A 12,678-nucleotide genomic window follows, 5' to 3' on the forward strand; every position below is an offset into this window, starting at 1 on the left:
CACCATAACAAGTTCTGAACTGTTCTAGACTGTTCCAAAGAAGAATGACTGAGAATTAAAGGCAAACAGTTTCTTGAGTCTATTGGCAAGTAAGCCCATCATTATCGAAGTACTCAGGACTATAAATGAGTTGCAAATTCAAGCTCACTTAAGACTGTTCAAGCTCTTACAAGAATGCCTTCAAGTGAATAGGTCTATCTTTTCCCCCCAAACTGCTGTTCTTCCCGTGCCTCAAACTTCATTATCATCCTTGACTCTTACCTGATGCAGCACAAAGATTACTAAATTAAAAAAAAAAAAAACCTAGTTTAAATCTTGGCTTAGCTACTTATTACCTGTGTGACCTCAAGAAAAATCACCTACTACTCTTGGCTGAAGTTTTCTCATTTGAAATATGAGGGAGAAAGTTAGATAAGATGACCTCTCTGTCCCTTCCAACTCTAAATCTACAATCCCATGATCTTTCTTCCCTATCTCGGAATGTCCAATAAATTACCAAGTCACATCAGTTCTAACTCTTCTATCAACTCCCTTCTTGCCATTACTACTGCAATTATCCTAGTGTAACCCTTCTCTTTCATGACACTGTGACACTGTTCTTTCCTAGTTTTCCTCCTTGTAGTGTGACTGTTTCCTATCAATCTCTTATACTGCACCTTCATCTAGGTTATGCCCACAAAGCATGGGGGTCCCCCAATGCTCTGCACCTTTTCTCTTCTCCCTCTATATTATTATTTTCACTTGCCAAGGATTGTCATCTCCCAAGGATATGGTCTCTATGCAGATAATTCTCAGATCTATTTCTCTGGTCCTGACCTTTAGGTCTCAACTCCAGCTGCCCACAGGACATTTCAAGATGGATGTCTCATAGTTATTCTAAGCTCAACATGTCCAAAGCTGAACTCCTTATCTTTCCTCCCAATTTCTTCCAAACTTCCCTAATACTGTTGAAGGCACCACCAATCCTATTCTGCTAGTCATGCAAGGTCCCAAACTAGGGATCATTGTCTTACTTCAATAGTTGACCAGTCCTTAGTCTACCTTGAGAATATCTCCTGTACATGCTATACCACATTGGTACATACTCTCATTATCCTATACCTGGAATTGAGCAACACAACAGGCTGCTAATTAATGTCCCTCTCATCTCTTCCTAAATGATCTAAGGCACAGGTCGTCAGCTCTCTACCCAAGTAATCTCCATGGCTCCCTATTAGCTTGAAGTTCAAACATAAAGTCACCTGTTTTAAGTTCTTCATAAGCTAACCCTTTGCTTACCTTCCCAGTCTTCTTATGCATTATTCCAACAACTCTCAGCTCATTACTCCATCTCCTGACCCTGATTTTCCTGGCTGTCCTCCATGCCTAGTAGGTTTTCCTTCCTAACCTCTGGCTTAAAATCCTACCTTACTCAAGCTTTTCTCATACCTCCTTAATATCAGTGCCTCCCCCCTGAGGTTTTCTCCAATTTATCTTACATATAACAAGACTGTACAGAGCTGTCTCCTCTAGCTGTGAAATCTTTCAGGGGCAAGGGTCTATTTTTGCCTCTCCTTGAATCCCCAACACAGTACAATGACTGACACTTAGATGCTTAATAAATGCTCATTCACTTGATTCTAAACTTTTTGTCTGATTATATAAGTCCAAACTCTTTAGTTGGACATCATTCAAGGCCCTCCATGAGGAAGACTCCATTCACCTTTTTAGTCTTACATTTCTAGTCATCACTCTTTCTAGTCAAACAAAATTACCTGACACTCCCATATTAGTCTGCTTCACATCATTCTCTCAAATGGAATAGCTCCACTCTCAGATTATGGCTGCCAGGTGAAATCCCACTGATATGTCCAAGGTTAAATTTAAATATCACTTTCATTAGGAATTCATCCCTCTATAATTATGGAATAGATGGTTTGAAGGGTAGATTGAGAATATATTTAATGAAGGAAGGTAGTGATAGTCATTAGGTATTAGTATAGGTTCACTATGTATGCTAAATTAAGCTTATATGATTTGTCAGGATTACTATACTGGTATAAAGAAAATATCAGACAATATACCTGCATAGAGTCCAGCAAGATAGATCTGACAATTTCTCATATTATACTGAAAAGATGGAGATTTGACATGAATGATGGTATAGTCAGATGAATTCAGAACACATCCAGAGTTCTGATTAGGGGACTGACAGTTCTGTGGATAGTGGCCTTTACTTTAGCAGTGGGCCTCAAGAGTTGGAGTTCAGTCCGAATCTGTTTATCATTTTTATTAAGTTGAGTGAATCTGAAAGCAGAATTTCTCTGAAGAACTCACAGCCTTGGCAACATCTGGTTGGGAACCCACTTAATTTGTTTCTCTTCCCCCAACATTCAAGCAATCTCTGAGATTTCCTTATCACTTCAAAGGAATGATACTTAAAAATTCAAGTTCTACCAATTTCCCCTAGTCCATATGACATAATTCTTTTTTCATGTGCTTTCTTTTTACATTTTTTCACCTTAAGTAGCAGTACAACATCTACCATTTTCTATTATCTTTCTCCCTGACCTCTGGATGCAGCTATCACAAGGTACATAAGGTCATGTACATTTATTTGGCCAGTTATCCAATGATAATGTCAAGTAGTAGGACGGACAAAAGGATACATATGAAAATCTTGACCCCCCCTTAAGAGTCTACCAGTTATGGATTAAGAAAGTAAAGTGATAACTATTTTTTAGAAATTTCATTATCTGAAGTTTAAAAAAGGCATTGGAATGTGGTTCAGTCTTTCAAATTAGGGGTATGAAAAATATTATTAAAAACAAAATAACATCAAATGTACTTTAGTACATTTAGTACAAATAGAAGTTTCTTGGCCTCAGGCTCCAGATGTTGGGTACAGTTGAGAAAAGGGGTAGAGGATGTAGAGGAAGGGAAGCCTTACTAAATCTGTGGGAGAGCAGGGTGGGCTTTAGTTATATTTCCCCAGAAATTCCCCAGAATTTCCCAGGAATAAAATTTTAGTAGCTGCCTCCTCCAATTCTTTTTCTTTCCCTTCATACTAGCCCTACGTACTCCTCCTCTAGGGACAAATAAGTGATACTAATTCATTCCAAAAAATGACTACTTAACCTTTTTTTTTTAAATTTCATGAACCCTTCTGACAGCCTGATGAAGCCTATGGATATACTCCTTCACAGAAATGTTTCTAAGTGCATAAAATACACAGTTGCAAAAGAAAACAATTACATCAAAACAGTTAAAAGTTCTCATATCACAGAAGTCAGGACCTCCTGCCCTAACAGGTTCAAATCAGCTTTATTTTCAAAACCAACCTTAAGGATAGTCCTACAGGGATTTCAGAAAATCCTCCCTTTGCTCTGCAAATATCGCTTATTAACTAGACTGAAATTTAATAGGACAAATCAATTACTGGAGATGAGGCTTAAAATGTTTACAAAAAAAAAAGAAAAATCCAAAATCTTATTCTTGCTAAGATGTGGTCAGTAAATAAGTATAGATGCTAACTATACCTTCCCTGTTTTCATGGGCAAGAGAGGAATAGGTGCCTGAAGTAGAGCAGAAGTATCCAAAGAAAGAAGGGAAGGATGAAGACAAACTGGGATTTCCCTTAGAACTGCCCTGTTTTATCTTCAACTGCCTAGAAATAGAAGCAATGCAGAAAGGTATTTTGTCTGCTTCTCATGATTTATAAGGCTTTTTTTCTCTAATACAATTCTACCATAAAGAAGTACTCTGGTCTTGTGTGGCTGAAAAGACCATAAAGATGATAATCTCTTCACAAAGGTTTTCAATGTTGTGTTTCAGTTTCTCCCACTCTATGTTTCCTGGTTTGCTGAACTCTAGGATCGTAAGCAAAGAGACCGCCAAACTGCTGGCAAGGGTGCAAGAATAGTTGTGAAAGAGCATGCTATCCAGAGGTCTTTTTTGAATACAGTAATGAAATTAAAGATGGTTCACAAAAACAAGGAGGGACATTTGTGGTAGAAGAAATTAAATAATGTCTTCTCATGAGCCTTCCAGACTCAGGCAGTACTTGTCATGGTCAGTTAAGTCACTGATTCTGAATAACGTGAATTTTTTCAAGGTTTTCAAGAAAGGGCTTAAAATTTGATACTTAATAGGAATAAATACACTGAAAGTTTTAAAACAACAACAAAAAAAGGACATGAAATACAATGGAAATAATCTTGGTCAGTGGGAAGTGGGGATAGCTATTTTACAAAAAAAGATTAAAAAACCAAATTAATTAGCTATGTTTCATTTTGTGCCATGGTTCCAGATGAAGAAAAAAAAAAAGATAATCCAGAACAAGATTTTTTTGGTGTGTTTTGTTTTAATGGGCTGCTAAGGCGAGATGTGTATCTCTGTGTGAAACAGATTTTCAAAAGGACATAAATGGTCTTTGATCTTTCTGAACCATTTGTCTTCAAATTCTTTAGAAGATGCGATTACCAGGGCAGTCAAGGCTTCAGAGCCCACACATTTCACCTCTGCATGAACTTCATCTTTTATTTTTTCTGGAATGAGATCTTCTCTCATAACCTGCAGAAGAAAAAAAAACAAAAAACAAAACAAAACCACACATGCACCCCCATAAAACAGGCAGCAGATAGAGAAGAGAATGTGAACTACTGATTTTAAATACTTCCAAAAGAGAGCAGAAGTGGGAACATTTCCTACCTGGAGAAGAAATGCTCATTCTTGTGTGCTGATAGAAAGGTCCCTTCTTGTTCCCACATTGTTCTTGTTTACATCTCATTCTAACCTCTCCCTCAGAAAATGCCATTAAAATGGACCAGATCAATAAGGGGATTCAGTTTTCCCAGAATAATGGGCTAAACAAACCTTTTTTTTTTTTTTTTTGTATCTAGCCTATTCTACTGGTAGTAACACAACTCAAGGTCCTTCACAACTATTCAAATCACAGGGAAGGCATTGTTGGGAAGAATCTTACTGTCTTTTGGGATTAAAATTTTATTCTAAACATTGTTCTGTTTTGAGGTTAAAACATGCAAGTTCTAGGGAGATAGAAACCCCTCTCTAAGTAACTGCTGAGACCAGTACAAGTGAGAAAGGAGAGGCACAAGGGGATAATGTATATAATTGGGGGGAAAGGGAAACTGAACAACAGCTATGCAGAACATAATGAGGACACTCTACTGCTCCCTACTGGAGAAAAGTAGATTCATGCAAATGCTATTTGGTCTTCAAAACTCTATTTTGGATTTTGGACCATCTTCTCTGTAGGGCCTTTGCCAAGGTAGTTGGTAGGAAAAACAAAAAATAAGCCTTAAAGCAACCACCAAGTCATAACTGTTGACCAATGTATATGATTAAATGTGCTACAATGTACAAAGAAAAATTTTAAATTATTTCATAACCTATGGAATCAACCAAACTAAGCAACAGCAAGTAAAAAAATTACCTTAACATATACAATAAATAGTTGCAAATTGAATGAAAATTCTAAAATAATAGTTGCATAAGCCACTCATTAAGAGAAATTCTTTAAATGGCTTTAAATTGTTATTTAAAGCAAAAGCAAATTGTTTTACTGGGTGTCATCTAGGTTTAGGTAATTTCCCCCTTTCTAAAAAAATTGGGAGATGAAACCCCACTCTCTAAGAGATCTTTAAAGAACTACAACATGGTTTCCTGCCTTCAAGAGGCTTAGAATCTAGTTTAGAAAACATTAAGACTGACCTTGCACCTTCCAGTTCATTCCTTAAACCCATCCCATCCACTGCTACAACCCCAAACATGGGCCAACCTCTACAAATCTCTAAAGATTCTCATGACTTGTTACAGTTCCAACAACTGCACACATCCCAAGCTTTCCCTTCTCTCCTCCTCACCCACTCCCAGGAGACATAAACAGTCTCTGATGACTTAAAGGAAGGAGATTCATATATGGAGCATGTAGCTGGATGTGATGATCCTATCAGCTTTCCTTCTGGCTTCAAGATGTTCTGAATCTACATACATCATACACACATACACACAGTTAGCATATATTAAACACCATAAGTGGTTTGGACAATTAGTGCCAGAGATCACAGAGAGAAAAAAATTATCAGGAAGCTTCATGGAGAATATGGAGGTTGAAATGAATGAACTATGAAGGCTAGGTTGGCTTCAGACAGTAGAGGGGAAGCAGGAAGCCTTACAGTTGAGCACAGGGACTGACATCAGACAAAGATAATAAAGAAGATGGCATAAGGCAAATCTGGGAAACGTGGAGTAGTCTGATTTGGGTAATATGTATGAGGAAAATTACAGGAAATCAGGTAAGAATGGATCTGGTGGGCCTTGAATGCCATGCAAAGACGGTGAAGCTGTTTCTATAGGTGGAGATGCCAATACAAGTTTTTAAGAAGGAAATTATTTTAAAATGATTCATTTGGAAGTTTTCTAAATGGACTAAATCAGAGACTGAATGCAGAGAGATGCATATTATATCAATATGTATAGGATATACACACATATGTGTAAGGGGACATACATATGCAGATATGTGTGTATATGCATAAAACTATATGTATTTAAAATATAGGACATTATAATAATCTAGGTAAGAAATATGAGGATCCAGATTAGGGAAGAACACCCATGGAAATGGGAAAAAAAAGTGCGTGGATGACAGACATTGAAAAGAATTCAAAATAATCCTTCATAAGAAGGAAAGCTTATAATGACTGACTGGACTGAGATGATCAGACAATAAGGAGGAATAATAGAGGACTCTGTAATGCTCAGTTTGGGTGGCAAGAAATACATAACCAACAGAAAGAAAGAAGTCACAAGAAAGATCCAAATTATCTTTCATTCATTTAATACTTATTGATCATCTACTATGTGAAAAGCACTGTCAAGGATACAAAAATGATTTAAGAGTTCATCCTGAGGATATCAGTTTTAAAAAAATCTTACATTTCCAGTGATGGTGAGACATCCAAAAGAGAATGTCCAACAAATATCTGGAGGCAAGAAGACAAAACCAGAGAAGGTTATTTGAAGATGCTAAAACTTGAACTTTCTGAAATAATATGTAAAAGGAACAGAAGGCTGAACTTTGGGAACAGGTATCCTTTGAGACTACATGGAAGGAAGATAAGTTAGGTCTTCTTATTTCCATGATAAAAATGCCAATAATAAAATAAATGTCTGGTACATAGCTCTCTAAAATTTGGAAGATACTCCATATACAATAATTATATGAAGTAAGTAATGCAGTGATTACCCCATTTTGGAGAGGAGTAAACTGGAGTTCCAAGAGATTAAGTGCCCCAAATCACAGAACTAGTTAGAATTTTGAAGGCTGGATTTGAACTGAAGTCAAGCCTAGCACTATATCCCTTATATCACACTGCCTCTATCATTTGTAATCAAGGCTCAACTATCCTTGTTAATGGAAAATCAAATAGAAGGGGGAAAAAAAGCTACTGGAAGGCTATTTTACTCCTTAAAACATTATCTTTGGAGAGATGCAGAATCTTTACTTTAGAAGTGAAAAATCAGAGAAGAGGGAGTCCCAGGAACCCAATTGAAAAATCGATTCTATCAGAACATGTCATACCAAATTACCCTCATTTCCTCTCTCCATAGCATTATGAGATTGATGAGGGAAATGCTGCAGACGATTAACTGGATTCAAGGTCAAGACAAAGTTTCTCAAGGTACCGTTGTATACAGATGAAGAAAGGTGGAAAGGATAATACTGTATATTAAACTGGATATCTTTATGCTGATAATTTTCAAATCAAATTATCTAGCTCTAATCTTCATACTCACATATTCATTTGGACAGATGTGTCCCAGACAATTTGAACTCAACATGTCTAGTATTAAACTCATATTTTCCCCAATCTCTGCTCTCTTCCAAACTTCCCTATTAATGGCATTCTTCCACATTACCTAAGCGTCATCCTCAAATCTTCATTCTCTTCTCACTACCATCATATTCTGTAGTTAGATCTCTTAAGTTTTGTTGTAACATCTTCTGTAAACTCCTTACCTTCTCCTCTGCTACAGACACTACCCTCGTATGTGTCTTCTTCATCTCAGGCCTGGACTGCTTCAAGTTGGGCAAGACGGCTTCAAGATTTCTCTGCTTCAAGTCTCTCCCCATTGTAGTCCATTTTACACTTGGCTGTCAAATTAATCTCCCTAAAGCTCAGGTCTGATCCTGTCATCTCACTGTTTAGGCAGTCCTTTTCACCTCCAGGATTAAACATCAAATCCTTCCTAATCTGACTCCTTACCCGGCTTTCCAGTCTTTCATCCCTGCATCCTTTGTAACTCAGTGACACTGACTGTTCCCCTAAGCAGATACTACCTTGAAATTCCACACATTTTCATCAGCTTTCCTCCATGCCCAAAATCCTCTCCCTCTTTAACTCTCCCATCTTTCATTGGGTGTTTTTTGGTCCCTTTTAAGATCAGTGCCTTCCCCTGTAGATGATTTCCTACTCATCCTGTCTAGATCTTATTTATACACAACAATTTTTAGCACTGTCTCTCCCATTAGTCTGTGAGCCCTTGGTAGGAGGGACTATGCCCCGAACTTAGTACAGTCCCCAGCGCAGAGCAAGCACTTAAAAAATGCTGACTCACTGATTGATCAAAGGAAGATGACTCTTTGGTCTGGAAAAGAGAATACTTAGGAATTGACTAAAGGTTTCTTTCACTTGATCCAGGGGACTTCGTTCTAGGGAGCTAAAACAAGTATACACAGAATTCTTCTTATGTATGGAAATGGGAGGGAGATTCAAGCTCTTGGAAGACAACTTCTTATTCCAGTGCAAGTGAGAAGGGTGGATAACTTGTATCATTAAGAAAAAGAGAAGCTAAGCACTTAGATATGAGGAATGTACTAAAGACTGTCGCTAGAAACTGTTCATGGCAAAGGAGTACTCGACATAACACACTGTTAGAAAGGAAGAGCAGCAGTGTCAGAAGGCAGATTTCCCTTCACTCTAAGGAAGATGTTTCTAACAAGGAGAGCTGTCCAAGAAGGTAACATCTGACTTCTTGAGTACAAAGAGTCAACCCTTACAGCCCTTTGTCCGAGGACAAAGCACAATCCTGAGTGAGAGCAAGGTCAGACCACATGATCTCCAAGGCTCTTCTCAGCAATTTAAGAATCCTCAAAGTGTATTTCAGTCAATGATCTCTGATACTACTTCCCCAGACTTTTTCTGAAGTTTGAATCAGAGCAGTACAAGAAAACAGACAACAGAAGACTCCTCTCTGGAGCTGAAATGATTGTGAGACACTTACAAAGACTGTCCCAAGGAGATAATCTTTCAGAACAGGTTGCTGAGCAACTTCCACCGCATCAGGTGGACACTCACCTCAGAAATCAGTAATAAAGTTTCTTCTTCAAAGTCGAATCCTTTTAGTCTATCTTCAATTTCCTCCTGAGCTTTGAAGTTCTTCTCTAACGCAAAAGATGTTTGCTGAGACTGAGTGAGCTGAAGCAAAAGCCTAAACCATAATGAGCCAACAGGTTATTAGTTATCTAAGTGAAGCTTCACAAAGCACTCATCTATATTCACTTAGGAAGTAATCCTGTTGTTGAATATTACTTAGGAATCATCATGAGGTCAGATAGGTAGGTTAGCTTTGAATGACTTCCTTGTACTGCTTTTTCTCTATTATTTTGCTGGTTGATCTTTTAAACTCACTGCCTCTAAATTGGATAATTATCATTTATCAGTAATACTATTTAAGAGGGCAAACACCTTTAAATTAGCTCACTGATAGTTGAAAATAACATGGATTAATACCTATGAATTTAAGTAGTGTCTTTATTGTCTAATATAGAAAGCAGGATTGGAGAAAATACAACCATGTCATCTAAGAAACTCTGAATGTTTTAGGCTTGGCCCCTATGGAGGTAATGTAGAATTTGCTAAGCAGATATAAATATTCCCCATAAAGTTCCTGAAATTGTGTCTTTTTGTTGTTGTTTTAAATATTTCTGAATTCTTTTAGGCTTTAAAAAAAGTATGTCCTTAGATAATAACATACACTTAATTTGTTTCTTTGCTCATAAATGTGCAAGTATCTAATTTTCTTTTTAATTTTTCTTAATTTTATATGTTTTAAGGAGACTAGAGGATTGAATTTCAATGGGGTGAATCCCCTAACCCCTCTGTAAGATGAGTTAAGAGTGATCTAGACCCATTATTGTGGATACGAATAGAGTTGAGCATTTAATTTTCTTAAGAGTATACACTAAAAAGAATTGCTTCTTCACAAAAACAATATTTCATCTGATTTTTTTCAAAGCCACTCTCAGCTATATAATGGGATAAATATGAAATTCAATTTTCTTTTCCCAATTTTCAGATTTATCTCAGAGCTGTATTTTCTAGGCAGCAGTCTTTCATTCTTATGGATCAAAATAATACTAGTAGTGTGAGCTGTATAATATGAAGGACATTTTATTGTGTCCCCTTTTCTCCCAAAATTATAAACTGAATGTCCTTTTAAAGCTATGTATTAATTAAAGATAAAGCAAAAACCTGAAAATCACCTTGTGCTGATTGACAGGTTACACATTTATAGTGCAGAACAGAAAAGCCCATCTCTAATATTATTATCCTGAATTTTTTCATTTCATCCTTAGCTTACCTGGCTCTGACAAATGAGGCACAAGCCTTCATTTGAGTCCATGCCCATACTGAGGGTACCCAGGACTGACATGCCAGATGGAAAGGTGCCTCAGGCTGCACATCCCTGATAGAGTTTTCACTTGTTCCCAGAGAAAACTCAGAGTCTCCATTCAAGATTTTGAATAAAAATAGAGAAGGATCTTTTTTTGGTGATGGGAAAGGGGTTCTGAATTCTTGGTCACTTGGGGTAAAACTGCTGTCTTTCTGAGATGATGTAAATGAGGCTGAGAGAGTTAGTCCAAAACTCAAGTAAGCCTCTGCAAGCTTGACCCAGTTCCATGGATTAAAATGATGCAAAGAAATTAGTTTTTGTAGGCACAGTATTGTTTCCTCTAGGTTCTTCATATTTGAATAAATAGTGAGCTGGAGGTAGAGTACAGTCGTTAAATGGTCACTGTTACTGGCTCCATTCTCCTGAAAACCAAAAGATTAAAAATATTAAATTGCAGAATAGGCTTGAAATTTAGATAAATTGAGGCAATTTTTTTCATGTGATATCAATCCATTAAAATGAACAATATGTGTCAAACTTTTACATGTTTTAACATTTTTGGAATCTACAAGCTTAGACACATTTATGCTAGTCAACAGAATATTAGCTGCTTCCCAACATGCCCTAATGTCAGGAGAAGCCATGCAATAACCAGCAATGGTAGTAGGAGACATTTAGTGCTAGGATCTGATTACAATTATGGCTTATATTTTCAATTTCTGCTATAATTCTTATTGATCAAAGTCTGATTTCTTGCAGAACTGGTCTAGTTTCAGGCCTTGGGCCACTTTGGTTATTTTGCATGGCTGTATTAAAATACAGCTAATTCCTTGGGAATTTGAGGATATTCTAGTTCAAATTCTATTTGGCTTAATACTTCTTAAGCAGGATAGCCCTGAAGCTCTCTGTGCTTCCCAATGCATGCTAATTGAATCCAAATGCCTTCTTTAGTAACTGTTATTGAGGTCAATTACTCTTGGCCAGAGATAGGGCTGACTAGTCTCCCCCAAAATACAAACTTCTAAGTTAGCTGACAGAATATTTCTAACTTGGAGCCATTATTTTATCCCATAGCAAGTCTCATTTCTAGTTATGGGGAAAAGGGGCTATATATAAAACCCTCTCAGATACAGAAAAAGTATGAACACGTAGATATCTAACTGTAGTTACCTTTACACTGATCTTAGATGTTAGAAATGGAGGTGGTTTTAAAGGTCCCAGCACTAGAAAAGCAAGGCTGTAGTCCAGGAAAACTACGTAAGAAAAAGACTGAAAGGATCTAAATTATATATTTTAAACTAACTATGCCAGAGCATCCCATATTCTGTAATTCAAATTATGTCACCCTCACACACAGTATATGTACAAATAAAGGAAATCACTGTTACCCTAATACCCTGCCACTAATCAAATGAGTCACAACACTATGTCCCCGGAGCTGAGCTCAGTGATATGGATACAAAGAAAGGCAAACATGTGGTTCTTAACCTCAAGGAGCTTGAATTCAGAATGAAAGACAAGACATAAATAATTATGTATATATGAGATACACACAAATTTGACAGAAGATAATCTCAGAAGGCACAAGAGTACAGGGAAAGAGAAAGGGCTCCTGCTAAACTCTGTATTAAAGGATGCCAGGAAATCTATGATTCAGAAGTACTGAGGGAGAGCATTTAAGGGATGGCAGATAGCTAGTACAAAGGCATGGAGGTGGGAGATGAAATGTTGAATGTCAGAAATAGCAAAGAGGTCAGTTTAGACAGTATAGACTGCAGCTTGCAGAGAGGGAAACAAAATTTAAGGACTAGACAGATAGAAAAGGACCAGACTGAATGGTTTTAAATGTCCGAGAAGTTTATTTTGATATGCAGGTAAAAGGGAGATACTGCAGATGACAAGGTCATACCTGCCCTTTAGCAGGTGAGTGGAAGTAGGATTGGAGTGCTGGTGGATCTTGAGGCTACTGCAATAGGAGAGATGAGACGTGATGAAGGC

At 37.2% G+C, this 12,678-nt stretch overlaps 2 protein-coding genes across 2 annotated transcripts in view; one reads left to right on the plus strand and one right to left on the minus strand.

The window, feature by feature from the left end:
• Positions 1-6,157, plus strand: part of FAM83A (family with sequence similarity 83 member A) — a 40,051-nt gene extending 33,894 nt beyond the window's left edge. The window contains exon 5 of the mRNA XM_003760365.2: positions 3,153-6,157. The gene's annotated coding sequence lies outside the window, so the exon portion shown is untranslated. The remainder of the gene's footprint in view (positions 1-3,152) is intronic.
• LOC100915396 (uncharacterized protein C8orf76) overlaps positions 4,337-12,678 on the minus strand; it is a 33,776-nt gene continuing 25,434 nt past the window's right edge. Inside the window, exons 5-7 of the mRNA XM_003760366.4 lie at positions 10,648-11,102; positions 9,363-9,495; positions 4,337-4,551 (exon numbers count right to left, since the gene is read on the minus strand). Coding sequence (XP_003760414.1) covers positions 4,354-4,551; positions 9,363-9,495; positions 10,648-11,102 — 786 coding nt within the window. The 3' untranslated portion in view covers positions 4,337-4,353. The remainder of the gene's footprint in view (positions 4,552-9,362; positions 9,496-10,647; positions 11,103-12,678) is intronic.

This window comes from Sarcophilus harrisii, chromosome 1, assembly GCF_902635505.1.
Source record: "Sarcophilus harrisii chromosome 1, mSarHar1.11, whole genome shotgun sequence".
Classification (NCBI taxonomy): domain Eukaryota; kingdom Metazoa; phylum Chordata; class Mammalia; order Dasyuromorphia; family Dasyuridae; genus Sarcophilus; species Sarcophilus harrisii.